Source organism: Mus musculus, chromosome 5, assembly GCF_000001635.26.
Source record: "Mus musculus strain C57BL/6J chromosome 5, GRCm38.p6 C57BL/6J".
Classification (NCBI taxonomy): domain Eukaryota; kingdom Metazoa; phylum Chordata; class Mammalia; order Rodentia; family Muridae; genus Mus; species Mus musculus.
In genome coordinates, this window is record NC_000071.6 from 144,875,710 (window position 1) to 144,903,169 (window position 27,460).

General features: G+C 50.3%; 1 protein-coding gene and 1 non-coding gene across 7 annotated transcripts in view; both read right to left on the reverse strand.

The window, feature by feature from the left end:
- Window positions 1-785: 785 nt before the first annotated feature.
- Window positions 786-27,460, reverse strand: part of Smurf1 (SMAD specific E3 ubiquitin protein ligase 1) — an 89,405-nt gene continuing 62,730 nt past the window's right edge. For 2 of the 6 annotated variants that reach the window (XM_006504884.2, XM_006504888.4), the window contains exons 2-19: window positions 26,831-26,869; window positions 25,468-25,576; window positions 23,656-23,789; window positions 23,438-23,503; window positions 22,274-22,349; window positions 20,781-21,022; window positions 18,765-18,849; window positions 18,371-18,448; window positions 17,452-17,598; window positions 15,606-15,804; window positions 13,990-14,093; window positions 10,653-10,767; window positions 8,874-9,052; window positions 7,860-7,997; window positions 6,798-6,918; window positions 5,909-6,110; window positions 4,916-5,000; window positions 786-3,747 (exon numbers count right to left, since the gene is read on the reverse strand). In XM_006504884.2, the coding sequence (XP_006504947.1) occupies window positions 3,648-3,747; window positions 4,916-5,000; window positions 5,909-6,110; window positions 6,798-6,918; window positions 7,860-7,997; window positions 8,874-9,052; window positions 10,653-10,767; window positions 13,990-14,093; window positions 15,606-15,804; window positions 17,452-17,598; window positions 18,371-18,448; window positions 18,765-18,849; window positions 20,781-21,022; window positions 22,274-22,349; window positions 23,438-23,503; window positions 23,656-23,789; window positions 25,468-25,576; window positions 26,831-26,869 (2,219 nt within the window). In that variant the 3' untranslated portion in view covers window positions 786-3,647. The remainder of the gene's footprint in view (window positions 3,748-4,915; window positions 5,001-5,908; window positions 6,111-6,797; window positions 6,919-7,859; window positions 7,998-8,873; window positions 9,053-10,652; window positions 10,768-13,989; window positions 14,094-15,605; window positions 15,805-17,451; window positions 17,599-18,370; window positions 18,449-18,764; window positions 18,850-20,780; window positions 21,023-22,273; window positions 22,350-23,437; window positions 23,504-23,655; window positions 23,790-25,467; window positions 25,577-26,830; window positions 26,870-27,460) is intronic. The other 4 variants (XM_011241016.2, NM_029438.3, NM_001038627.1 and 1 more) reach the window with 4 other exon arrangements.
- Mir7039 (microRNA 7039) lies at window positions 21,023-21,107 on the reverse strand. The gene has a single exon (NR_106006.1). It is a non-coding gene; the product is annotated as a microRNA 7039 (primary transcript).

Genomic DNA, 27,460 nt, shown 5'->3' on the forward strand with positions numbered 1-27,460 from the left:
ACAGCACTTCCTGTATGAGGGCTCTGAGAGGCGTGGCATTGCATCATAGGTGAGCAAGTGTGGCTTTTTTTGTTGTTTTTTTTTTGTTGTTGTTGTTTTTTGAGACAGGGTTTCTCTGTGTACCCCTGTCTGTCCTGGAGCTCACTTTGTAGACCAGGCTGGCCTCCGCCTGCCTGCCTCCCAAGTGCTGGGATTAAAGGTGTGCACCACCACTGCCCAGCAAGTGTAGCTTTTGACTTGGGACAAGTTTCCCACCGTGTGAGAAGCCTCTGCGCTAGGAAGGGTCCACATAAAGTTATCACCGGGCACGCTGACCCGACAGTGTGATACGGATTCCAACAAAGGCGTGTACACTTGTACTGTGGGCAGCCTAAGATAACCTGCAGTGCAGCAGCGCAGGAAAGGCCTTGGCTCAGCAGCTCAGTGCTGCCACCAAGTGGCAGAGGCGGTACTGCGTCTGCTTAGCACTGGTATTTCGTTTGGTTTTTTTGTTTTTGTTGTTGTTGTTTGTTTTTTTGGGAGGGAGGGTTCGAGGCAGGGTTTCTCTGTGTAGACCAGGCTGGCCTCGAACTCAGAAATCCACCTGCCTCTACTTCCCGAGTGCTGGGATTAAAGGCGTGTACCACCACGCCTGGCTTCATTTGTTTTTTTCCACAGTTCTAGCTTGTCTTTATTTACTTGGAGGCAGGACTTACAAAAGTAAATATACTAGAATTTTGTTTCCACATGAAAGTAACAGGTACGCAAAGAAAAATAAAAAAGAAAGAAAGAGAGGAAGGAAAAAGGAAAATGTAAAGTTGTGAGTTTATTGCATATGTAACAAAATGAACCTGACCTTCCGGGTCCAGCCTGCTCTACAGTCAACGCTTCGTGTTTCCAGCTGGTTCCACAACTGCATTAAATAGAACTAGCGTTTCTTTAAATACTTTCGATTCTGACATAAAACAGAACATTAGTGTACAACTGTCACAGGAAAATGGACAATAAAAACTGGGAGAGCAACTAGGGCTAGCAGCAGCACTTCAAACAGGACCTTACAAAATAACTTAGAATACATTATAAACACAGTTTAAAAATCCACACCGTCAGAAGGCTGCCATGTGGCCCACAGGCTGCAGTAGGGTGGGGCGTGTTCTCTGCAGAAGGTCAGTCCAGCGCCCACCTGACCTGAACCTGGCCATGTGGCCAAGCCAGTGCAGGGTCAGTAATCCACCTTGTGGCAGATCCTCCTAACCAAGCATGAGACTGCGACCTGCTGCCACAGCACTGCTGCAGCCTGGCGCGTCCTCTCTGAAGCACTGCGGAGTAGAGTGGTGTCTGCTGCGTCCCTGAGTGTGGGTGCCGGCCGCTGGTGAGGAGAGCCTGCGGAGCCAGGCTCCTGAAGCATCTGGGTGATGTGGGGCCACCAGGAGGGCTGACGATCGAGATCTTACGTGAAAGGGCTTCACCCAGACCCAAGCAGGGCAACCAGGAGCTGTGCCGTGGGCTGGCCACGCAGTGTTCTTTGAGGGGCGTCAGAAGGGCCTAACCATGGTAGACAGACAAGGAAGTGCAGCGCTACCAACAGAGGACAGTGCTGCACATGAACAGACCTGGGAGGTTGTGACACTCAGAACTGGCAATGAGGGGACCCACAGGCGACGCAGGCACAACGGCTGGTAGAAGCCTCAGTGGGTGGTATGTGCGCCAATCAGTCAGCCCCTGAGGGCCTAAGCTCTGGATCTTCCTCAGAGGGCATCTGACACAGGACTCCTAAGGCTTGTCTCCCAATCACTTCCGTGGCACAAACAGTGTGACTTGACATTCCTGCAGTGCATCCTCAGAGCACAGGACCCTGCAGACTGGGCCAGTGTGCAAAGGCAACAGGCAGTGTGTCCAGTCTCCGGAAGCGTGTCACTCTGCGGGGTCTGGATGCTTCCTGTGGACTGGCTGAGACTTAGGGCACAGGCTTCCTGGCGCCTTTTGAATCCGAGAGTCACGAGGGAGCTGGGTTTTAGAACACCCTCGGAAGCATGAAGGTAGATGAAGTACAGAAGCCCTACTGGGGCAAGGCAGAATTGAGAGACTAGTAAGGCCCCAGTCTGGCCTGGGAGGTGGGGCGGGTTCGGTCCTTGTGCGGTGAGGTCTACCTGGCATCCTTTCTGTCCCCAGACCTGGCAACCCAGAGCGCAGCTGACTCCTATGCTGGACAAACCTCTTGGGTTGGGGGCGTATGTGACCTATGAATCCACTCCCCATCACCTCAGCCCTGCTTCCAGACCACACTGGACAGAAGCAGCAGGAACAGAAGGGAAGACACTTCCCTATCCCCAGCCTGAGGGTAAGCAACAGAAAGAACACAAAAGCTGGTGGCCCGCAGGACCTCCCATTATTCCCCAGACAACCTGAACCCGGTACCAATGAAATGTCTTGCTAATGAATTACCCTGTTCTCGCCCCCACCACAAACAAAAACAACAAAACCACAAACGGAGGCATGGCTGCCGCTCTGCTGTGAGAGTCAGCGCTGTGAAGCCTGTGCAACCTGGACGTGGGGTTAGAGATGTGTTAGAGATGCTGGCTTTGGCCTTGCTCCTCAGAAGACAAGGAAGCAAGCAAGCTGAGGAGAACTGTTAGCATCACGTTGCCACTGGGGACGAGGGCCACGTAGGAGGTAAAGCCCCACCCCACCCTGCTGCCACACGCTCCATCACACCTGCTTTGTGCACAGCCCCGACCCTGGGGAGCTGCATCAGGGGCCCAGGTCAGCGGCCTCTCCTGCTGTCCCGCCCAGTGGCTGTGGTGCAAGGCTCTTCTGTTAGTTTAGCTCTTAGCAATCCCCATATAAAAGTCCATTTCAAGACAGCCAGGAGCCTCCGGATCCCCAGGCACAGGAGCAGAGCTGGACCCGGGGGTCTGAGGCTGGTTTTGGTTATTCTTTGCTTAGCTCCATGACGTGATAATTTCAAACTGGGTAGAGAACACAACAAATTGTACTTTTAAAGATTTTTTTTTTCCCCTGTGCAAAACCATTCTTTTTAGCCAGGATACTGCGAAAAGGAAGTACCTGGGCTTCCAGTGACGGCCGCTGCAATTCCCTTACCTATCAAAGGGGAAAACACATCCTGCCTCGAGTGTCCTGCCACGGTGGAGTTCCAGCAAGCATACACTGTGCATTTACCTTCTGCTGCTTAGAAATCCACCTGCTACCTGAACAGGCTGTGAGCCTGTGATGGACGCCTCTGGAACTTGAGCTCAGTAAGCTGTCGGCAGCTGCTGAACTTGAAAGGGGGCTTTGAGGCTCCAGTCAAGGGGAGCTAGCACAGAGACCACGCAACCCTCAGCGGCCCAGCGGCTCCTGACCATGGGTCGATGCTCGCGGAGACACCACAGCCTTCCCACCGTGCCAAGGAGGCTGAGGGCGAAACCTGGCTGCGTTTTATTGGATGGGTGATGGAGGGGTGGGCAAACTATAATAAAGGAGAATAAATGGGTGGGAGCCACCTAGGAAAGTCCCCTGGCCTGCCCTCTCCAAAGGAGGAGGGAGACGAGCCTTTTCCCTCGGTTTCTGGAATCTCAGGCCTCAGCCCGCCACGCGGGAGGCGTGCAGACGCCATATGCTTTGGGTCTGGTGGTTGTGAGCAAGACTCTGTGGCCACTGGCTGCTCTTCACTCCACTGCAAAGCCACAGGTTTCCTCCACCGCTGTCAGCAGCTTCTCATAGAGCTTCTCATAGGACTCATAGGGTGGGATGTCGATCCGATTAAAGCTGGAAAAGGGCAAAGGAGCCAGCGTCACCGCTGGGAGGGAGGCACTCAGCCCCATCCACACTGCCGCAAAGTACAGCGGCGGGCAGGCGGGCGGGCATGGCGTCTCATCTCCCTCGGAAGATGCACACGCACTTCAGCTCTCAGCACAGCCCTTGTTGCTGTGTTTGCTTCTGCCAGTCAACCCACAACAAGTGTCACAATCCACACAATCAGCGTGTAAGCTCACTTCTGCTCGCTGTTCTGCCTCTGGGTGTGCTTTCTCACACTGGAAAGAAGCCCCGGCCTGCTGTAATCTGCACTGGTGACCAACAGGCCTTCTAATGAGGTCAATCCCCTACCACAGCATGCTGGGTCTCCAAGGTAAGAGAACACCAAATCCTAGAAAGATGGGTGCGTACCTACCTTCCTGGGAACTCAAGATTTGCAGGGGGAATCTCATTTCCAGTATTTGTGAAAAGAGACACATCTATTGTCTCACAGTAACTTAAAAGCGGTGGCCCGTGGATCTCAGGCACAGAGCAGTCAGGAATGGTCTTAGAGACTGGGCGAAGGCTACGCTCTCGTTCTCCCCCACCCCTTTTCTCTAGCCTTATGAAGGGACACAGTGCCATGCTTCAATACCACACACCTATTCTGTAGGAGCTCGGGCCGTACCATGCTGAGGCGGCCATGGGGTCTTACATACACGCTCCTGGGAATGGATGTCTTAGCCCATCTTCAAATGTGAACAACAGTTAGGATGTACTTAAACCACTCATCTCAAACCTCTTCATTTGGTCACAGACAGCATCTAAACCTCCTGTGCTACCATGTAGCATCCCCACAGCCTTGGGAACTAGAATCCTGAAGGAGAGGTAGTGAGCCTGAGACAGAATCTTTCAATAAGGTTCTGAGAAGGAAAATGTGGAGCCGCACATCAAACAGACAATAGTTGCCCTTTTCTGCTAGGCACATGCACACATGCACAACACACAACCAAGGGACAGCCATGGCCCTTCAGGTTACAGTCCCAAGTGGTGGCACCACAGCCTTAACAAAATCTGATGCCCACAGCAGCGACCCAGTGGGACCTGCTGACTCCAGTCACTTGGCCCCAGGGTGTGAGCTGAGGTTATGCGGAAGGACACACAAAGGCCGTTTGTCTGATCCCACGGAGGCAGGGCTTACCAGGTATGGGCCTTGGGCAGGTTGTCTGTATTGGCGTCTATCAGGTGAATGGTGAACAGCCGGGGCCCTGCCGCGCCTGTAGAGCCTTACAAGACAACATTCTAGTTACTGTACTTCAGAGACAAGTCCTAGGAGTACCTGGCCAGGAGGCTCTGTGGCAGTGTGGCATGCTTGAAGCCAAGGAGCTTAGCGCCCCTACATATGGCCTGCCCAAGAACCTCTTTTTGGGGTAGCAGAAGTAGAGACTAATTGGTTCCCACACTTTACTAGACAGAAAGCCACTAGACTTTCTCTACTCTGGTCTTCCTGGATGCTTGTAGGTTTTCCTAGCGGCCTGCTGCTGCTGAAACTACAGAGGCCAGTGGATGTTGTACTATATAGGTGTGTTACACACTCCTGTGTGCAGGGTAAAGGGTGGCAGTGCTGGGGGCAGGAAGAGGCTCTTGTAGGGGCAGGAAGTCTGGCCACCTCCTTTGCAGGCCCTGCTCTGCCCAGCCCCTCAGTGTTGGAAGCAGCAGCAGGCGCAGGCTTAGCCTGTGCTAAGAGAAGGTTTCCGGTGCTGGGCGGGGAACCCCATCACCCCTGCAGAGTCTCTTCAGTCCTGTATCACTACAAAATAAGGTGGCCTCGGTCTCTTGAGGCCAGTGCAGTCAAGCTCTGGAGTATTTAAGCTCCAGCACCTTCCACCTGACCCTACTCCCTACAAGCTGGGGTTTGGCTGTTTGTTTTTTAAGAAGGGTAAGGGGACATCCACCTTGGGCTGGGGACACCGGAAGCTACCAGTAGCCCCTGCTGCTCCTGGATTTTAAAAGAGCACATGGGATCCATCAGCCCATGGGGGGCTCCAGTGTGGCCACACACCTGCCAGGCGCCCCACTGCTAACTATATGTTGTGAGAATATACTGGCCACTCTCACTCTCTAGCAGGATGGCCCACACTCCAAGTCTTGCTGTTCAACACCTCAGGAATGGCCCTGACTCCACGTCAGTCACCTTGCAGAGCCTTGAAGCCTTGGAGAGGAACTCTTGTGGATCCTGTCACAAACTGCAGGAGTCTGGCTCTCCTCTCCTCATCGAAGGTCTCCACCGCCTGCCAGAACCACCTGACGATGTTGCTGTCTGCCACACAGTGTTTCAGCCGGGTGTTGGACTTCCAGTCGTTCAGGTCTATCTTATCCAGCCCACCTATTATCAGCTGGGGAAGGGCGCCAGGCTGAGTGTTACCCTCAGATGCACAAAACACTGCCCCCGCCCCTCCCCCAAGACTACCGAGACTCAAGAAGCAGTGACAGTACAACTCCCACAGCCAAGCAGCAGACAGGCTGTCAGCAATCAGTCACACAGCTACTTGTCGGCTGACACCCCAAACCTGTAGTGAGTTTGCTGAGCACCAGGCAAGAGTGACTGGGAACAGCTAACAGAATGCAACAGGCCATGTGGAACGAGGGGACACAGAGCACTGTCCACTTGTTTAAAAGCTTGCTCAAAGCTCACACAGAGAGGCTCCACTCCAAAGCCCTCCGTCTCACAGTGGGCAGATGGCTGTGAGAACAATCTGGAAGGCTTAGGCCACTTGGCACCAGGCAGAGCTGGCGAGGGGTGAATGAGCCACTGTCTGAGGCCATGACTGTATGTTCTCAGTCTGTGAATAGCCAGAGTGGAGAGTGGAGAACAGCGAGGGAGGCCTGGTCCTAGGCAAGGGCTAGAGATCCCACAAGCCCCAGGCACAGACCTGCGACAGTGCCTGCAGAGCCAGTCAGTAGTTGCTGGCAAGGAGACAAGGCTATCCAGGTGCCCTCAGTCTCCCCCTGCACCAAGCTCACTGCACAGAGGGGTGCCAGGGGCCTCACTCTCTGAGGTCCCTAGGACACCTGGCACTCACCTCTAGTTCCTTCTGGTCAAAGGGCTTCAGCAAGTGTTGGGGAATGAGTTCGTTAAACCCCTTCTGAAGTGCTAAGAACTGGGCTTCGATTCCTCTCATAAACCTCCAGTTCACATACAGCCTGAAAGGAAAAGCCATGCGTTTCAGGTAACTGAGAAGAGGCCTTGAGAGCACCCTGTTCCCACAGTGGCTGTGACAGTATCACAGTGCAGTGACAGACAGCACATGTGAAGTTAATGTAGAGTCTGCTGAGGGGACACAAGCCCACACCCACCCTCCCTAGTAGCTTTTAGTTTGCAGGTCTGCTCTTACCCTTAATTATTATTATTGTAATTTAATTACTATTATTTTAAGCATATGCATGTTCTCCCTGCATATCTGCATCACAAGTGTGCCTGGTGCAGAAGTGGGTGTTGGAGTTGTTAGACAGTTAGCCAGTTAAGGCCACCATGTGTGTGCTGGTCCTCTGGAGGATCAGCCTGAGCTTCAGCCACCGAGTTGTCACTACAGCTCTTTCTATTATCTTTCTCAGACAAGGTTCCATGTATCCCAGGCTGGTCTTGACCTTGTTCTCAGAGAGGTCTGTGCCATCCCACCTGGCTTTATCTGTCACTTTTTTTTCTCCTCTTCCCCATCCAGGGAAAGTCTGGGACGCCCAGGCTGTAATTAGTTCAGTATGTAGCCCAGAATGACCTGGAACAACTCCTGTGTCAGCTTTCCAAGTGCTGGACTCACAGGGTGCACCACGACCATGCTACACCCAGCCTTAATAGCAAGTTAAAAGCAAACTAGCTCTGCCATTCTGGTTTTCCACTAAAAAGCAGGAGTCCTTGATGAGACCTCCTGGAACTGCCAAGACTTCAAAAAGGGTCTGTGAGACATGAGTGGCCATATGACCACCCACAGTATGCAAAACTGTCCCTCAGGTGGCATTGGGACACTGTAGTGAGCATGCAGCCACCTCTGCATCGAGAGCAGGGCTGTCACATGGAGTCTCTACTCCAGGTGCCCCGACAGCACCATCTGCTTGCTCCATGTCACCACTAAAGCCCTGCATATTACCGGACGTATTCCTTCTTGTTCTCCTCAGTGACAGGCACATTTCTGCCATTGGGTTTCAGTTCATGCTGGAGAATCCGCCCGAAAGCGTTGTGCTCCACGCAGAAGGTATGATCCAACACAGGCGTGATGTCATTCTCTCTGTAGATACAGGCGAAGGCTGGTTAGGCCTATGCCAGGGAGTCCTAACGGGCTGGAGAGGACCATGCTGGGCAGCTGGCAGGCCTAGCTAAGTTCTGTCCCTGACTTAATGATTACCACTCATGGGGGTATCACTCAGCCATCCTGTGACACCAGGGGACATGAAACCTAATTGCTCAGGGAACTGCATCTGGGAGGAGGCCTGGGAAGAGGCAGCTGAGTCAAAAGGACACGAGCCAGGACAATGAGGCTTCTCTCCTCTCAAGGTAGCCTTTCAAAGGCAGCCATTCCCACAAAAAGCACTGGCATTGTCAGGCTGCCTCCTTATCTGCCCTACTTCTTGACAAGCATTTCCCCACAGGAAAGCCCCTGCTCCCCACGGCCCTGTACAGTGGAGCAATCGAGGCCAAGGAGGACCCCCTGCCCCAAGCCAAACTCCACACAGCAGCATCCCCGACACGTCAGGGCCTGGGTCTTCCACAGGTGCACAGGTTCACCCTGTTCCTGCAAAGCATTTGGTTAACTCTAAAACAAAGGTAACTAAACAGGAATTTTGTTTTGAAACTTTCCCTTGCCTTCTGCAGACCACCTGAGAAACAATGGGGTACACGCCATGTATGCTCTCCCTCAACCCTGTCCCCCAACACATACCAAGAAAAGCTTGTCAGCAAACCTAATAGCAAGCCAAACTAGCTTATGAAAAGAACACAAGTCAAGTAAATGATTCCATCTGCTTTGTTCATTTGTAATTGCAACCCAATGTTTGATGATGCTATAGTTAATTCTGTTACTCTCTTTAGTTCCACACCTATTCCCCCAAAGAATGTGCACACACAACAGCAGCTCCGGGCTGTGGGGCAGGATGGTGACACTTACAGAATCCACACCAAGCTCTTATGCAGTTCTGGGTCCACGGACTCCAGGTCCGACAGCTGGATTGGCTTCCCCAGGAGCTGCTTGTAGAACGGAACTGTGAAACCCCCATTTATGTAGTGTCCGTGGAACACAGCCAGACCCATGATGCGACCCACAAAGTGGAAGTATGACAGATGGTCCTATAGGGGGTGCCAGAGAACCGCAAGCCATTAGGAAGATGAACAGTAGGCATGGACACCCACTTCCCATGGGCTTCCCGCGTATCTAGACCTAACAGGACATACACTCAGCTGCCCGTCACCCACCCGTGGCCAGACAGGATAAGGCTGTCCTTGAGTCCCAGCTTCACTTACTCCTAACTCGAGTGGGATTGGGACTTCCTCAATCCTTCTGTCTCCGCCTTCAGACTGGGATGACAGCTGTGCACCCTCACACCCTGGCCTAACACTGTGTATGTGTGTGCCCACTATCTCTTCCTGCGAACTCTTAGTTAACTTGCAAGGGCCTGGTACAACATAAAACTGTGGAGGCCTCAGGGAAGAAGGGAGCTCTTCTCCTTCCTTAACTGGAGGGCTCTGGTGCGGACAGTGTGGACAGCTCATGTGTTTCTGAAAATGTGTCAGGATTTAGTTTCCAGGCTGGGTAAATAAAGGTTTATTCCCACTGTGTGTGTGTGTGTGTGTGTGTGTGTGTGTGTGTGTGTATGTGTGTATGTGTATGTGTGTGTGTGTGTGTGCGTGTGTGTTTATGTGTATGCGCGTGCATGTGTGGTGTATGTGAAGGTTGCCTTCATTCCCTCAGGTGCTGCCCATTTTTTTGAGCCAGGATCTCTCACTAAAGCTGGATCTTACAGGTTAGGCTGGACAGCCAGTGAGCTCCAGGAATCACCCAGTTCCACCTCCCCACACTACCACACATGGTGTCTGGGGTTTTCTTGTTGTTTGGTGTTTTAAGACAGGGTCTTTTGGGAGCTGGAGAGCACTGACTGTTCTTCCAGAGGTCCAGAGTTCAATTTCCGGCAACCACATGGTGGCTCACAACCATCTGTAATGGGATCTGATGCCCTCTTCTGGTGTGTCTGAAGATATGACAGTGTACTCACATACTTAAAAAAAAAAAAAAGAAAGAAAGGCAGGATCTTTCTACATAGCCCGGACTATTCTTGATCTCACTACGGCTGGCCTCTTAAAACTCACAGAGATCTGCCTGATTCTCTGCCTCCCAAGAGCTGGAATTAAAGCCTGTGCCACCATGCCCAGCCACGTCTGCCTTTCTATGTGAGTTCTGCAGTCTGACCAAGTCTTTATGCTTGTGTGGCCGAGCCATTTTCCCAACCACAGGCTTATTTGTATTGAATTCTCTAGCAGAGATAGTCCCTCATTTCAGCTCTGTGGCCTTGTAACACTGTCCTTCACGGATTTAGGCTTCCCTTAGACGTGTCCCTTAATCCTACCTCATGTGGAATGCTCACATCTGTGGCCCAAGAGAGCTAAAGATGGAACTTTGCCAACTTTGATCAGAGTCTGGACTTGGTAACCTAGCTCTAAAGATGACATTCAAAAAACCATGATCTACTACCATACCAGAGTCCCCTCAAAGGGTAAAGTACTCAGGCACAGAGCAGCCCAGATCCACAGCCCTCCACTGTGGACAGCAGGTTCCTGATCCAAACCTGCCTGGATCCTCCCTGCCCTTGCCCTGAGTTCTCCCCAGCACCCGAGTCCCCAGTAACCGGGGAAACTGCAGCTGGGTTTCTCAGCGCCTCACTGCAATACTCACAGGGTTGATAGAAGAATCTGGGTTGATCTGCAGTGTGTAAATATTGTCCGTGGAATACTGGAAGAGTCCATAGTACGGGTTCAACATTTCATGGCACAACAAATACAGCCACTCCCTGGAACAATAACAACACAGCTCTCACATGTGCTAACAATATCCCTTTCAGACTGTCTTTAAGGCTTGTGTGAATGTATGCCACAAGCATGCAGTGCTCAAGCACGCCAGAAGAGGGTTTCAGATGCCCTGGAGCTGAACTTAGAGGCGGTTGTGAACTGCCTTGTGGATGCTGGGAACCAAGGTCAGGTCCTTTGAGAGAGCAGGACGTGCTCTAACTGCCTACCACCTCTCCAGTTCCAGCTTGCTTGCTTGCCTATCTATCTATCTATCTATCTATCTATCTATCTATCTATCTATCTATCTATCTATCATTTTCAAGATAGGGCTTCTCTGTGCAGTCCTGAGTGTGTATGTGTACTGGAATTCCCTCTGTAGACTAGGCTGGTCTTGAACTCAGAGATCTGCCTTCCTCTGCCTTCCAAGTGCTGGAATTAAAGGCGTGCACCATCACTGCCAGTTGGAGTTTCTAAGCATTCTATAATAAGAGTTTGGTAGATGAACATCTCAAGCTCTAGGAAAACAGAGAATTTATGAACAACTATGCCCTTCTAATTTCCTGTTGAATTCTTACTTTAGACCATAAGCACAGAGCATTCCCATCTTCTATATCTTTTCATATGTGTGTACGTGTGTATGTGTGTACATGTAAAGGGCAGAAGCTGCCTCTCCGTCTTCCTTAATTGCTCTCAGCTTATTTTTGGAGGCAGGCTGGCCAGGGAGCCCCACAGATGCTCCGGGCTCACAGTGCGTGCCCGGTGCTGCTGGGCTTGTATTTGGGCTCTGAGGCTTGAACTTGGGTCCTTATGCTTTCGGGGCAAGTACTTTCCACACTGAGCCAACTCCTCAGCCCATTCATCACTGTGCAATGGAAAGAAAACTTAGATGAATCTGAAAACATCACAGTGGTTAGAAATCCAGCAGGAATACATTGGTTAGCTTAGTTTCTAAATTCCTCTAATGCTTAACATCACTGTACTCTTAAAAAAACAAAAACAAAAACAAACCCAGCCAAACACAATAACCAGTTCTGCTGGAAACTGAAGGGGGGGGGGCTGCTGTGAGATGGGTTCAATCCTGAAGATACTGGGGTACAGCACCTTCAGATGGATAGCCCTCGAGACAATGGGCTCAGATTTTAGTGTGTAGTCTCCGACTCTTCAAACAGAAAGGAGGCAGGTTAGGGGAGGGCAGCACAGACCAAAACCGTCTGGACATGAAAGGGATGGAAATAAACAAAAGATACACAGATACATCAGACCAAAAAACCTGGCAGACCCTCAAGGCTCTCCCATCTGTACTTCCGTCAAGTATTCTTTAAGGACCAGGGACCTCCTTGGCTGTGTGTAGCTACTGCCTGTGCGATTCTCTAAGCACTCCTTCCCTCGTCGAGTTAAGAGTACAAGAGAGTGGGGGCTAAGCTGGGCATGGAGGCACACGCCTTTAATCCCAGCACTCGGGAGGCAGAGGCAGGCGGATTTCTGAGTTCGAGGCCAGCCTGGTCTACAGAGTGAGTTTCAGGACAGCCAGGACTACACAGAGAAACCCTGTCTTGGAAAAAAAAAAGGGGGGGGGTGCTGAGAACATGCCATGTGCACCTGTATGCACATGAAGTCACTGCAGGTCCCTAGACTTGGTGACTGTTGAGTAAATGCAGTCCCTACACAACACACAGCTGCCTGATGGGAGGCCTCCAGTGAGAAGACTTAACAATGCCTTAGATGTATTTAATTCTTCATACTCATTACTTACAATGGAATCCCATAGTTAGTGTGCTATGTAGTAACTTACAACACTGGCCTGCTCTGAGCACGGGAAGATGAGGCGAGGAAGCCCTATAGAAAGCAGAAGAGGAAGGAGCTGGGAATAAGGTAGAAGACTCAGCAGGAGGAGGGCTGTGAGCTCGGAGACTCCTGCGCACAGCAGCTACTGCCAAAGGTGAGAGCCTGGCATTAGAGCCGTTCTAGAACTGGGAATCTGGCCATGAACTAAACCAAGTTTCTCACTGTGGATAGCTGCTAGGGGCACAGACGGAAGAAAATTACACCAAGCAGCTGCTCTGCAGGGAGAAACCAAGAAAGAGGCGGCTAGGGGGACAGTGCCTAGGGTCTGCTCCAGAAGCAGAGGAGCTGATGCTGATGCCCAGGCTGGACGGCCATGACAGACTAGGTCTCTAAGTAGAGTGCTGCAAAGTGCTGTCCCGAGCATCTTCAAGTTTATGGGGGCAAGGAAGACAAAGCCTGGTTTTAAAAGGAAGCCAGGTATGGTGGGTCATACCTTTAATTTCAGTACTCAAGAGGCTGAGGCAGAAGGAATACTCTCATTTTAGACCAGTCTATGCTATGTAGTGAGTTCTGGGATGGGGAAATGAGAAGGAAAGAATAGGCAAGGAAGAGATAAATAGAATTCAGAGACAAATTAAATTCTAAAGGGCTAAGTAGTATTCTATAATTCAAAAGTAGAGGGGCTGGAGAGATGGTTCAGTGATAAGAGCACTCATTGCTCTTGCAGGTTACCTGGGTTTGATTCCCAGCACCCACATGGCAGCTCACAACCACCTGTTAACTCCAGTCTCAGGGGAATCTAATGCCCTCTTCTGGCCTTTGTGGGCACTGCATGTCCACAGTGCATAGACACACATGCAGTCAAAACGTTCACACATAAAGTCTTTACAAAGAAAAGTTTCAGAGGAGCCTGAGTGGCAGACATGGAGAACTGTAGAGAGCTCAGTCTGCGAGCAGAGGGTTAGCTATCCTAACTACTGCCCAGAGTCCGTGTCTGTGACCAGGTCCCTACATCAGGAGGTAGCAGCCCAATCTTGGCTACCTGGAGGATACCAGATGCCTCTTAGAACAAATGCCAACGTTTGTTAAAGAAGTCTCATCTCTAAAGTGAAATGAATGGCAGCATATTGTAAGATCCCTGGATAAAACAAATACCTGCACGTCCCACCCCCACACTGCTACCTGGTTAAGTTCAGGAGTGGCCCTGGGAGTTTTGTGTTCAGACACATACAGTAAAGAAGAAGTGTGAAACTTTAATCCTGACTACAAGTTAAAAAGTGACATCATACATTTTCTAATGGGAGGTGTCAGCAGGAGAAGCCTCGGTGCCCTGTGGTGCCCTGTGGAGATGCTGGCACAGGTCCACTGTGACACTCAGGAAGTGGGCAGCTCCAGCAGCCTGCCACTCATGTGGGGAAGAGGATTGACCAGCAACTCACCGAGCCACTCCACCATAGTCCAAACCTTCCTCCCCTCGGAACTTCACCATCAGGCGCTTCTTTAGGTCTTTTGGCCGCATCTTCATGATCTGGCGATACGACTCCTACACATCAAAACCACAAGTTCACAAAAAAGATGTTTGAGAGTGGAGAGGATAGAACCCAGGTACTTTAACATACTAGCCAAGTGCTGCAGGTGAGCCACGCCTCCCAGCCCCTCACTGGGGGATTCTAGGCAGGTGCTCTACCACTGAGCCACACCCCAGCCCCTCCCTGGGGGATTCTAGGCAGGGGCTCTACCACTGAGCCACGCCCCCAGCCCCTCACTGGGGGATTCTAGGCAGGGGCTCTACCACTGAGCCATACCCCCAGCCTCTCACTGGGGGATTCTAGGCAGAGGCTCTACCACTGAGCCACGCCCCCAGCCCCTCACTGGGGGACTCACTTTCCTTCTTCTTCCCAGAGACAAGACCAGGACCAAATAGCCATGCACTGTCTCTGAGAAGGAAGTGCCCCAGCAGAAACTCTGAAGGAATGAATGGGTGTGAGGAGGACCCACAGGCTGAAGAATGATCTACACAGTTCAGGGCCAGCTGGGGTCCCGTCCTGAGTCACCAGCTTCTGCACAGAAAACCACTGAGCACTGAAAACTATTGTCAGAGACAGACACACAACTTCGCTCAGCTTGAGCCTAGGACCTGACAAACCCTGCATCTCACTAAACAGTAAAACTGGTCCCTCGGGGGAGAAGAGTCTTGGCTGGCTACACCAATCTTGGAAGACTCATATATGCACTACACAGAGACTACAAGGGGAGTCCGTGTCACCTGGTTAAGAAAGCGGTAAGTACTGCGGAGACCACGGAAGTCTGTCTGGAGGCTTCTCAGCAAACTACAGCTACATCTACAGGCACATATACACTTCAGAGCACTTAGCAAAATCTATGGTAAGTCATCAAGGCTCATTCACAATAGCTAAGTTCTGCAGTCAACCTTGGATAAAGAATATGTGGTGTGGACAGACACTAGAAGTTTTGTATCCATAGAATTAAGCAACCAGAGATAGTCATAGTGAGTGAGTTAAGCCTGTCTTAGAAGACAAATAACTGTGTTTTTTTCTCATAACCATAATCCCTAACTTTTATAGATATATAAAATCATGTAAGTATCTGTGAAGTTTAGGAAAACACCAGAGGGAGGACTGTAAGAGGGAGAAATCATAGAGTGGGGGCTGGGAGACAGGCAGAGCCAACAAGATGAAATGTCCTTGTGTAACACTATTTGTATAATAAATATCCACAATGAAAAAAAATTTTTTTGAGACAGGGTCTCACTGTGTAGCCCTGGCTGTCCTAGAACTCAAGTCTGTAGACCAGGCTGGCCTTGAACTCATAGAGATCCACTTGCCCCTGCCTCCCTAGTACTGCGATATAAAGCACGTGCTACTATATCCAGCTATAATAAAAACTAAACAACAGATACATCAGTAAAGCGGATCCTTCAAATGCCAAGCAGAAAGCAGAGTCCACCAAGATGGCAAACACAGCTCATTTAACACAAACTTCCTTGCGTGCTTCCCCATGGGGCTATATGGTTTAGCAAGACATAATTCTTTACCTCAAATATCTCTTCTCTGGAGACTTCTATTCGACAGTGACCAGCCTGGGGCTGCTGAAGAGAGAGCTCGTGCCTGAGAACTTTGAGCTTCTGGACTAAGTCCCTCTCATATCTCTGGGCAGGAAGCTCCTCGTCCTCCACGGAGCCCTCACTGGGCAGCTGCAGCGGCTGGCTGGGCTCCTTGAGTTGGCACTGGTGACTGCAAAGAGGAGACGTGGCCGTCACTGGGCAGGCCAGAGAGCTGAAGCAGCCTGCAGCACACACCGCAGGCGGCAGGCTCTGCTAACGACAGGGCTGCTCAGATGAGTGACAACAGCCTGGCACAGGTGTGGGGGTACAATAAAGACGATGTCATTTATCTGCATGAGGGGTCTTCCTGGTTGTCAACTTGACGACACCTGGAATGAACTAAAACCCAAATGGCTGGGCACACCATGAGGCCTTGTTCACTTTTTAATTACGTCATAAGAAGTGGGAATTACGTCATTTCAAGTCTGGATATTCAAAGTGGGGAGCTCCATCTCTAACCTGGGCCACATCACTGCTGGCCCTGATGAAGGACAAGGAAGAAGGAGTTTCACTCGCTCTGCCTGCTTCCTCTCATTCTGGCAAGTGTATTTCCTTTACTGGTATTAGAGCCTACTTCTTCAGATTCAAGAGTATACTGAGTATATTCTGAGATTCATCACAGCCTCATGGACAGAATAGACAGCTATTGTTGGACTAGCTGGATCATAGCCTGTAAATCAATCATGTATGTGTGTGTGTGAGTGTGTGTATACATGTACATACACAAATATATATATACATACACACACACACACACTCTATAACTTTTGTTCCTCTATAGAACCCTAATACAATCTGTTATATTATTACTAAAAATTTCAACAGAAACCATCACTGTGTTATCCATCTACCCATGCCTTTGGAACCAACTGATACACTACTGGAAGGGCCTATGAAGAGCAGACTCTCCATGACATCCAGTGGCACCCACTCCTCCTTTTGATCAAGATTCCAAGCCCCGGTCACTAAGAATGAAGACCAGTAACAGAACGTAGGCTACCAGGGACAATATGGCATTTGCTTTTTTCAAGTCTTGCCACTTATGCAAGCTGCACAGAGCTATATGTGAGGCTGTCTGTGTGCTACTGACTATGGGTGGCATAAAGATCACACCCATCACTTCCAAGGCAGAAATGCCTGGCACAGAAGAAAACCACCATGCAGCAGCAGCGGCAGGCAACCCTTACAGAATGTGCTGTGCAGGTTTTGCTGGAGAACCTCTTCCTGCTATCATCTCAGAGCCCTTCACTTAGGCTGCTTGAAGGAAAAGGGCGCCAACAATGTGTAGCCTTAGTAATGGTCAGGCTAATCTCTGGGTTCAAACCACTGTCCAACAAATATCGACCTTATTTGCTTCTGCCCACTATTGAGCAAACACAATAGTAGGTACATAAGAAAATGACTAGTGGGGGGCTGAGGCAGGGCTCAGGGGGTCAAGTGCTTGCTGTGCAAGTGAGCATGAGGACCCACCCACACTCAGATCCCAGCACCTAATAAAAACCCCAGTGCTGGGGCCAGAGCCAGGCAGACCCCGGGACTTGCTAGCCAGGCAGAGAAGTCAAGTGAGGTCCAGGCCATGCTGCTCAAAACTTAGAGTAGAGGGATGGAGGAAGGACTCACACTGACGTATGGCCTCTGCACACATCCACTTCGAGCGCTTGCACCACCCCCACATACACACATACACACACACACACACATGCACACGTGTGCGCACCAATACTGGTGTAAGGAAGCATCCAATTATAAAGAGGCCAGCAAGGATTTAATGTCTTACTTCATGATGTGGTGAAGCCGTGGATCTGTAAACTGGGTTGTCCTATTATTGTGATCTACAAAATAGATTCTTCCCGACACTGTGCTTCGGACTTCCCAGCCTGGAGGCAGTGGCCCAAGTTCATCGCAGTTCACACTGTTAAGGTCTCTAGCAAAACGAACGTACAGAGAGCTTTATCCTACTGAGAACCAAGGATTGGCGGCAGCCACAGGGATTTCCTAGCAAGGTGCCCATGTCCCCTCACGCTGCAACTCCTGCTGACTCTGATAGGTCCAAGCCTCTGGCTTACAAATGGCAGCCACACACAGCAGGTAAAAAGAACACCTCTTGAGAGTCTATGCCTACCATAAGGAAGGGGGCTACCCCAGGAACCCCTTCCTTACCCAACAGAGGGACAGCTAGGGGGAAGCACCTGACTTCCATCAGCAAGCTCTTGGGAGTCACAAATCAAACAAGCAAAGATTCCTCTACTGAGAAGTTCCTAAGGCCCACACTTTCCAGACTGTGGGGGACAGAGCACACTGTGCCATGAGGGCCACAGGCACCCCATGTTCAGCAGCAAGTGTTCTCACTCTGGCCCCTTGATAACTGTGATCCTGTTGGCAGGGACCAGCATGCCTGCTCAAGATGCTTTAGAGATTAACATAGACACCTGCCATTTCTATAATGCATACCAAAAGGCAACTTGTTCATTTGCAGGTAATATTCCCACGCAAATGACAGACCCTGAACTGTAAATTCAACACCAAAGACAGGAAGCTGCTTGGGGGTAGGTGGGAGGGGGCAATGATGAATAAAAGAGAATGGAGCACTACCGGAGTCTCTTAGGTAGTGATGCTACTGTAAGAAAAGAAAAACAGCAGAGGAAGGAAGAAAGAAACTTAACTCTGGCACAGGGTGGGGCGGGGGTCTCTCTGACCTGGGCTCGGATGTATGGCCTTGTAGAAGGAATTCGTATAGAAAAGCTTCATCTCCCCCCGGAATGGTCCCCAAGGGACTGAGGCAAGAGGGGCAGTAAAGCAGAAGAGAGAAAGGGTAACAGAGTCTTTATCTTTCCTGTTTAACTTTTATCACGGAAACTTCTATGCATTTACAAAAAGTCCAGAGAGATCACAGTAGATGGCCAATTTCAACAGCCCACCATGTTTCCAGTCCCCTCCCAACACACAATCACACACACATACACACATGCATGCACGCACGCATGCACGCCCCTGCCCAGCAAGTCCCAGCCTCCATCTCATCTCCCCTCACAGGGAGGGTACTGTTAGCTTCCATGGGAGGGGCTGGCTTTCTAGGCTGGTGAGACCTACCTGGGGATCCTGGGGTCATGCCATGTACTGACTCCAGTCTGCGTGTGCAAAAAGTAAACTTGTCCCTGCACTGTTGTCCTTTGCTCTGTGGGAGGGAGAAAGGGGCTGTGAGCAAGTATGTTTAGTTTCCACTCTAATCCTACTTCAGACTCCTAAGCTTTTATCTTAGTTTGCTTACTTGTTTACTTATGTTGGTGTTTTGACACAGGTCTTGTTATGCACCCCAAATTGGCCTTGAACTCATGATTCTCCTGCCTCAGCATCTGCAGTGGTGTGACTGCTGGTGTGCACCCTGCCTGACATCTGCAGTGGTGTGACTGCTGGTGTGCACCCTGTCCCTGCCTGACATCTGCAGTGGTGTGACTGCTGGTGTGCACCCTGTCCCTGCCTGACATCTGCAGTGGTGTGACTGCTGGTGTGCACCCTGTCCCTGCCTGACATCTGCAGTGGTGTGACTGCTGGTGTGCACCCTGTCCCTGTCTGACACCTGCAGTGGTGTGACTGCTGGTGTGCACCCTGTCCCTGTCTGACACCTGCAGTGGTGTGACCGCTGGTGTGCACCCTGTCCCTGCCTGACATCTGCAGTGGTGTGACCGCTGGTGTGCACCCTGTCCCTGCCTGACATCTGCACTGGTGTGGCCGCTGGTGTGCACCCTGTCCCTGTCTGACATCTGCAGTGGTGTGGCCGCTGGTGTGCACCCTGTCCCTGTCTGACATCTGCAGTGGTGTGACCGCTGGTGTGCACCCTGTCCCTGTCTGACATCTGCAGTGGTGTGACCGCTGGTGTGCACCCTGTCCCTGCCTGACATCTGCAGTGGTGTGACTGCTGGTGTGCACCCTGTCCCTGCCTGACATCTGCAGTGGTGTGACTGCTGGTGTGCACCCTGTCCCTGTCTGACACCTGCAGTGGTGTGACCGCTAGTGTGCACCCTGTCCCTGCCTGACATCTGCAGTGGTGTGACTGCTGGTGTGCACCCTGTCCCTGCCTGACATCTGCAGTGGTGTGACTGCTGGTGTGCACCCTGTCCCTGCTTCTTTCATCACTCTTTATGATCACAGAAAGAAAGAATTACAAGGCTGTGGCTGGCTTCCTTAACTCTACAGGTCTGGAGAGAACCCAATTCTTCCAGGCTTTCCCTCCCTGGGCTGCCTTGGAGAAGATGGCTCCACCTCCTCCGCCACAGAGACAACCTTTGACCATCGTCTCCTAGTGCCTGCATCTGGGTGATCTGCTGATGTGACCACATCCCTTCTTGGTCCTTCTTAGCACTGAAGCCACATGGCTCTGTGCACTCCATCCCCGTGATGCCCCTCCTAGTCTCACATCTCATACTATCCCGAGTCTCCAAGCTTCCCTCACACTGCCCCAGAGTTCATTACAACTTTCCCATCTGTATGTGGCCCAGGTCATCCAATGCCACAGTCATAGAAGGCACAGCTAAGCCATTAGCAGCTGTGCACAGCACATAGGGGCACAGGGCAAATCCCTCGATGTCCGAACTGGTTTTCTGTCACTTGATAGAAGCTAGAGTTATTTGGGAAAACAGAAGTCTTAACTGAGAAAATGCCTCCATCAGATTGGCCTGTAGGCAAGTCTGTGAGATACTTTATTGATTAGTTATTAATTTGGGATGGCCCAGCCCACTGGACAGGTGGTCCCAGATGGTATAAGGAAGCAGGGTGAGACCAGGCACAGTAGCACATGTCTGTCCTTAGTTCCACCCCTCAGGAGACAGGGGCAGATGGATCTCTGAGTTCAAGGCCAGGCTGCTCTACAGAGATAGTTCCAACCAGTCAAGACTTCAGACTGAGACCTGTCCCAAAAAACGCAAGCAGGCTGAACAAGCAGTGAGCCACACGCCTCCATGGCCCCTGCCTCAGTCCCTGCCTCCAGCTCCTACCCTGACTCCCCTTAGTGACACACTAGAACTTACAAGCCTAATAAACCCTATTCTCCACAAACTACTTTTAGTCCTGGTGTTTACCATAGCCACAGGAAGCAGACTTTACACGCACCATAGCCTTCAGGCAGCTCTGGCGACTGGTGGCCATGTGGTCGGTTCTGGGGTGTCTGTAAGGGCCCTCGAACCTCAGGATTTCGGAGTCGCTGTACCAGGAGTCTCTGATCTTGGCTTGGAGACTCCACAAACCTGCAGTTCCCGCCTCCTGCTGCTGCACCAGTACCATCTGTATATGGGGCAGGTTCCTCCATGAGGCAGCTGAGCGGCCTTCCAGGGCCTGAGTCTTCATACACTGTTCTGGAAGGGAGGGCAGAACAGGCGTGGAAACATTATGGAAGTGTCACAAGACTCAAACACGCGATGCTCTCCATCCCTCTAACGAGTGACTGTGTTCTCAATGCAAAGCTTCATGAATTCCGAGGGTCCACCAAGAGAGAAAGAGCCAATCACGATTTAGAGCTCTATCTAGCAGGGCCACCGGAGGTGCCGCTACCTGACTGGGAAGGTGTTCCTGACACTCCATTTTCTTTGTTATTTTACTCGAGGATGAAATTCTTGACTCTTAAGTACTTTTTAAACATTCTCTTCCCTCTCACAGCAGTTTCAAAACCAAATTGCCTCAATGAGTCACTTCCCTTTACAGTCAGATACTTTTTAAACTTCATATTGAAATTTTTCAATGCATGCACGACATGGAGGACCAGAACAATGGGCCTTTCCCCAAAAGCGGCAGCAGTCACAGGGGTGTCGCCAGGCTGCCCTCCACTCCTCCCCACCAAGGGGCTAGTGTCAGTTCAATCCCTGCATTTACTATCCTACCCGTATGTATTTTAGCATGGGCCACTTTGTTGTTTCTTTAAAGCCAATGACTTCTCCATTATTGTTGCTGAACCAAAATAATAATAATAAAATAATCATCACCATCATCAAACACCGGTCAATGTTCAAATTTCTCTTAATTGTCTTATAAATCATGATTAAGACAGAGTCCAGGGCCTGGGGAGACAGCTCAGTTGGGAAAATGCTTCCCGCACAAGCAAGGAGGACTTGACTCAAAGCCTAGCTCATGTGGTGGTGTGTGCATATAATCAGCACAGGGGAGAAGGAGCCAGGTAGCCCTGGTTGGCCTGCCTGGGCTAACTGGTGAGCCCCAAGCCAATGAGCCTGTCTAGAGAGTCAAGGTTGCTGCCCCCTAGGCAAGGGCATCAAGGCCGATCTGCACAAACACCCGCTGTTTCTTGGGCTTCTTTGTATTTTATAGCTTAGGCTGACCCAGAACTCAGGATCCTCCTGCCTGTCTCCTTAGTGCTGACATGACAGGCATACGCCATTGTGCCCAGCTAAACTCTAATTGGTAGGAACTTCCCTGTGTTGGTTCCCGAATCTCTGGGGTATAATCCCTGGGTTAATTACACCTTCCTTCACACACTAGTATGGTAGCTTGGAGCAGTTTTATCCCACATAGCAGTATATGGTTTGACACTTCTTTCCTACAGGGAAAGAGAACATGGCTGGCACCACAGGGGGCAGCATGGTAGGCATACGTACCCTTCGTTCTCCAGCAGCCCTCTGCAGTCCACCACTGACCCTCCACCGCCTATTCTGTCTCGGGTCTGTAAACTGACTACAACACAAAAGAAAAGCCCGCATTAACACCCAGGGCTGCTCGAGACCCCTGTCAGTATCACACAAAGGAAGCGAGTTTACACCTCCCCCCCTGTTTTCAGTGTGGAGCACCTCAGGCCAACAGCTGCACATACCACACAACCATTTGAGCAGTCCTTGAAAGCAGAAAGCAGAAAAGGCCCTGAGCTTCTCATGCCCCATCCCCATAAAACTGGAGAATGCAACATTTCACTCCATTAAGTTATCCATCTTAAGAAGACTAGGTTTATGTTTAGTGAAGGTACAAACCTTCAATCTAAGAAAACATTTATGTTCTAGTCTCACTGGTGCAAACAACATGTTTTACTCCTAGGTTTTCAGTTGTTTGATTTCTGCCCCGACACACCCCTCTACAAAGGAAAGAAGAAATTCCAAGTGGGATGCAATGCATGAGAACTTGATCCTCAAGTTGCTTCTGGGCGGATGCAGCACTCACTGTCTTGGGACCTGAGGCATCTGGAGTCCGAGTGACTCAGCCGGGCTGCGGCTCCACTGACTCCATGCAGCACACACACCCAGCATGTGCTTTCCCCTAACACACTGCCAACAACAGGGTGGGCAAGGAGACAGTGACTCAGAGAGGTCACTCCATCGGAATGCCTGCAGGCAATGCAGCAAGCATGCTTTAACCTTTCTCTCCACACAATGGAGTCCTCTGACTGTGAGTCACATTACACAGAACTTGTCACACACTTTCTTTGCTTTTGCAACAGAATGGGGCTTCCCAGAAAAGCCACACTCCAGCTCCTGCCCCTGTAGTCTCAACTCTTATCACCCCTGACAAGATAAGGGTCGATTGTCCGTTCCTGTGCTGAGTAGCACAACACTTATAAACCACAACCTCCCATCCTGGCTGGAGTCACTGGAACTAAGTTTCAATGACAGGATGATGGGAACCAGAGAAAAGAAAGGAAACCACACAAGAAAGGTTTAGTACTGGAGAGATGGCCCACTGTGGTCTGCCCTGGAAGCCTGTCCCCCGTCAGCACTGGGAGCAGGACGGAGGGTTCCATCCAAGTCCCTTTATGCAGATGAGAAAATTCTTACCCACTATTTGGCCACGAACTGCATCAGTATCTGAGGGATTTAGTTTGCATAGATCCAAACGCTGGTCTGCAAACAAACAATTCAAAACTTAACCCAAAGAACGTTAACTAGGGAGGAAGGCAGGAATTCTGCATTCGGCATTCAAATAAAAGTAAGACACAGGGCCGCCTAAGCTTTCCGAGGGTGCACTGAGAGGCAGAAGAGCGTCTGGTTCTTACAGCCAGTGTCTTTCAATCTGCTGATGGCATTGGAGAGCAGCCGCACACAGCCCAGGAAGCCAGCCCCCTGCTTCTTGTGGATCTTCTTGTGGTTCCACACACTGATGGTTATCGAGTCCGTTTTCCCAACATACCTGTGAGAGCACACAAACTCGTTCAGCACACAAACTCGTTCAGCACACAAACTCGTTCAGCACACGAGTCCATCGGGCCCTCACCCACATGCATCTGGCTGCCTCGGGACCCTGGCAGTGAGGGCAGAGCCACCATCCCTCATCAGGCACAGGAAAAGGACTCCCACCAGCTACACAAGCAGTGAGTGCAGGCAACCATGGTGTAATAAGCATTTTTAAATTTGTTTTTCCCTTTGTTCATTTATTTACTGTACTAGAGATCCGAACCAGGGATTTCACAGGGGCCAAAGCAAGCCCTCTACCACTGAACCACACCCTTGGTCCCTCACTGGCAAGAGTTCTACCTAAAGTGAAGAACAATAGGCAGGTGTTCTACACCTAATGCCACATGCCCAATCCTATCCCACCACCCTTAAAAGGAAACAAACAAAAGAAAAAAACCTTTTTTTATTCTGAGATGGAGTTTAAGCTCCCCAGACTGGTGCTGTGAAGCAATTTCCTTGGAATTAAAATATTCTACACCAGAAGGACTTATTGAGACTCAGGAAATTCTAAAGGAATCTCATTAAAACACAGGAAGTAAGCAACTCACAAAGTCTCAGGAAGTCCTGAAACTTAGCAGATTTACAAGGTCCCTTCCTCCCAGCCCTCCCAGAGTTAGCAGGGACTGCTGAGGAAAGAAGACTCCCCAAGCTGCTCAGCTGCCTGCAAGGCCCAGCACCGCTGGTGCTGGAGTGGGTTTTCAGAACTTCGGTAGCTCCTCTAAGTCAGCCCTCACCCCACCCTCCTGTAAGGAAGTCCAGTGTGTTCATCAAGTCACAGAGTGGACCATGATGGAGAAATTACCTCAGTCTGTCTCTGTTTACATCTCCCCACATAAGAGCCAGGTTGACTGGCTCTGTAAACTAGGCAGGCCCCTGACTTGCGATGCTCCTGTCTCAGCTTCTGGAAGTGCCAGCACTACAGGCCCCTATACCACTAGGCCCAGCATGTGATAAGATCTTGTAAAAAGGTTGATTATGCATCCCATTCTGGAAAGCAGTGACCCAGGCTTAACAGAGAACACTGGGGCCGCTTACAATTTTACTGTCTGTCCAAAATGCACAAAGGCACATGGACCAAGATAATAACCCCACTTGATCCTAGGGTGTGTCCACAGAGAACTGTCAGGACAGATGGCAACCACAGTCCAAGCCATGTGAGGAAAATAACAAACACATGTATTATTAAAAAGCCCATCACACCTGCACACGCTCTGCAGTTCATGTTAATAATCATTGTGCATGGACATGCGTCCACATAAAAACATGGCCCTAAATTTGGAATGAACATACAAAACTGTATGCTGGGTTGTTTTTTGGTTGTAAGCATAGGAGCATACTAAGGCAGGGGTCACGGCTCCTTTTGGTTGGTTGGTTTTCTGCTAGCATGACAAGGGGATTGACATGTCCAAGATCACAGTGTCACTGTGGTAAGGGCCAAATCATGAAAACCCATGAGAACAAATGCCAAGACATCAGGGGATGTTGACTGGGAAGTCAGTAACAGGCCATGTTCGCTTTGTCAAGTCTTTGGTTATCAGTAAAGTCAGCCATCTTTTTTCCCCTCTAAGTGTCTCCTCCAAGCCTGACAGCCACTTTTCCGCAGCCCCAGAGCCTCCCAGGGAGGAGTGACTCACAGGTCATAGTGCTGGTTCCACTTTGGGTCCAGGGTGTTTTTCACAGTGTCGGTTGAGTGGCACTGCCCAGAGCCGTCCACAACAATCTTGGCAAAGGGGTCGGGGAGTCCTGGGGAGAGAGAGAGCAGACATAGGCAGATGTGGTGAGAGTCTACCTGGTGGCACAGCGGCATCCTACAGAAGAGAGTGGCAGATTGCCCCTTGGGATCAGGCTTGCACATGCCCCGCCTCACTGCCTCTCTTTGAATGTTATCTTCATTAGCAAAGAGAGGTCTGAGCCTCGTGCTGCACCTTCACACTTGGATGAGCAGAAACGCATGGAAACAGTCTTAGATCCAAACATCCATCTCTGCTGAGCTTACATTTCAAAGCTTGCTTCTGTTTACATGTGTGTGTCTGTGTATGCACATGTATGCACATGAGTGTGGGTACTGCAAAGGCTTACAAGTGTCAGATTTCCTGGGGCTAGACGGGCAGCCATGACAAACACTGGACACAGACACCGAGCGATTTGTCTGTTGAGCCAGCCCAACTCTGATCATTACTAAAGGGACTGACTGGATGCAGAAACATGATCTATCAAGTAAATTTTTCAATAGTCACAATCCCCAGAAATGTTACTGATCTTTTGCCTGTGTTAGCTGTGGCATCACGGCGCCTGTCCCCGAGTCACAAGTGGATGCGACAGGTTTGATGCCAGACAAGCAACAAGGCCGGAGGCTTTGGAGAGAGGCTGGGCTGCAAGCCACCACTTTGGAGTTTCCTGGCTACTGAGTCTTTGAGCCTAAGTCTCTTCTTCCTGAAACTGTAGATGACGCCACTCAGGCAGCAAGCCCCCTGGGATGGGAACGAGGGAGTTTTCAGGGCTGACTGCACAGGGGCGAGGTGCGCTCAGGAGTACAGCCCTCAGCATTTTATAGTTCCTCCCTTGCAGAGGTTTTCAAATGGAATGTATTTTGTAAAACTGGATTGGCAATTTTAGCCAAGCCACTTACATCGTAAATGTCTTGGTGTATTTGAGGAGAGAGCAGGGTCCTACAAGCTACCAGATCGGATGCAGGGGACGTGGGCATGGCTGCAATGGGGGAGGAGACCTATGCTGGGGGCAGCTGGGAGACGCTGCTCAAGCTCTGGCCTCCTATACTCTTAGACAACACCCATTGTTTTGTTTTGTTTTGTTTTGTTTTTTAATTAAATGTCAGAGGCCAACAAGATCTAAATTCAATCTCTGTAGCAATATGGTGTAAGGGGAGAACTTCCTGCAAGCTGTCCTCTGACCTCCACACGCATGCTACGGGAAACACACACAATAATTTTCAGAAGTACATAAACTCTATATACAAATGAAGCTGGGTGTACTTACTGAAGAAGTCTTTCTTTGCAAGGTTCTTGGCACACAATACTGAAAACAAGCAGACACTGGAGTTAACATTGATACAGCAAACGTCCCGCACACTTAGTGTTTGTAACAGGAGGGGGAAAAAAATCACAGAAGTTAATATGTCAGTCATCTCTCAAACTGTCTCACTTTAGACAAGCATCCCTAGCAACTATCTAAAAAAGTATCTTTCCTCAAACTGGAGAATCAACAAATGTAAACACTATCATTTAAGCCTAAAACATTAACTGCACAAACACAGAGATGGAATTCCTGTGTGTTTTAAAGCTACATAAACACCAATTTTTAAAAAGCAGGTGCATTTACCTTTACAGAGCTGCTAACAACAACGGGAGCTATGCACTCTGGGTATTCTGATAAATAACACTATGTGTGTGTAGGGGGTCAGTTTTGCAAGTATAAACTTTGGTACTGGAAACTGGAAAACAGGGAAAACCGTAGAAAAAGCAGAGCTTTTAGCAGAGTGTTGTGGGGAAAAAGTTAACAGGCTGAATCTTTGGAGGTTGTACCAGAGCTGGGCAATGATGGCACACATCTTTATTCCCAGCACTCTGAAGGCAGAGGTAGGTGGATCTCTGTGAGTTCAAGGCTAGC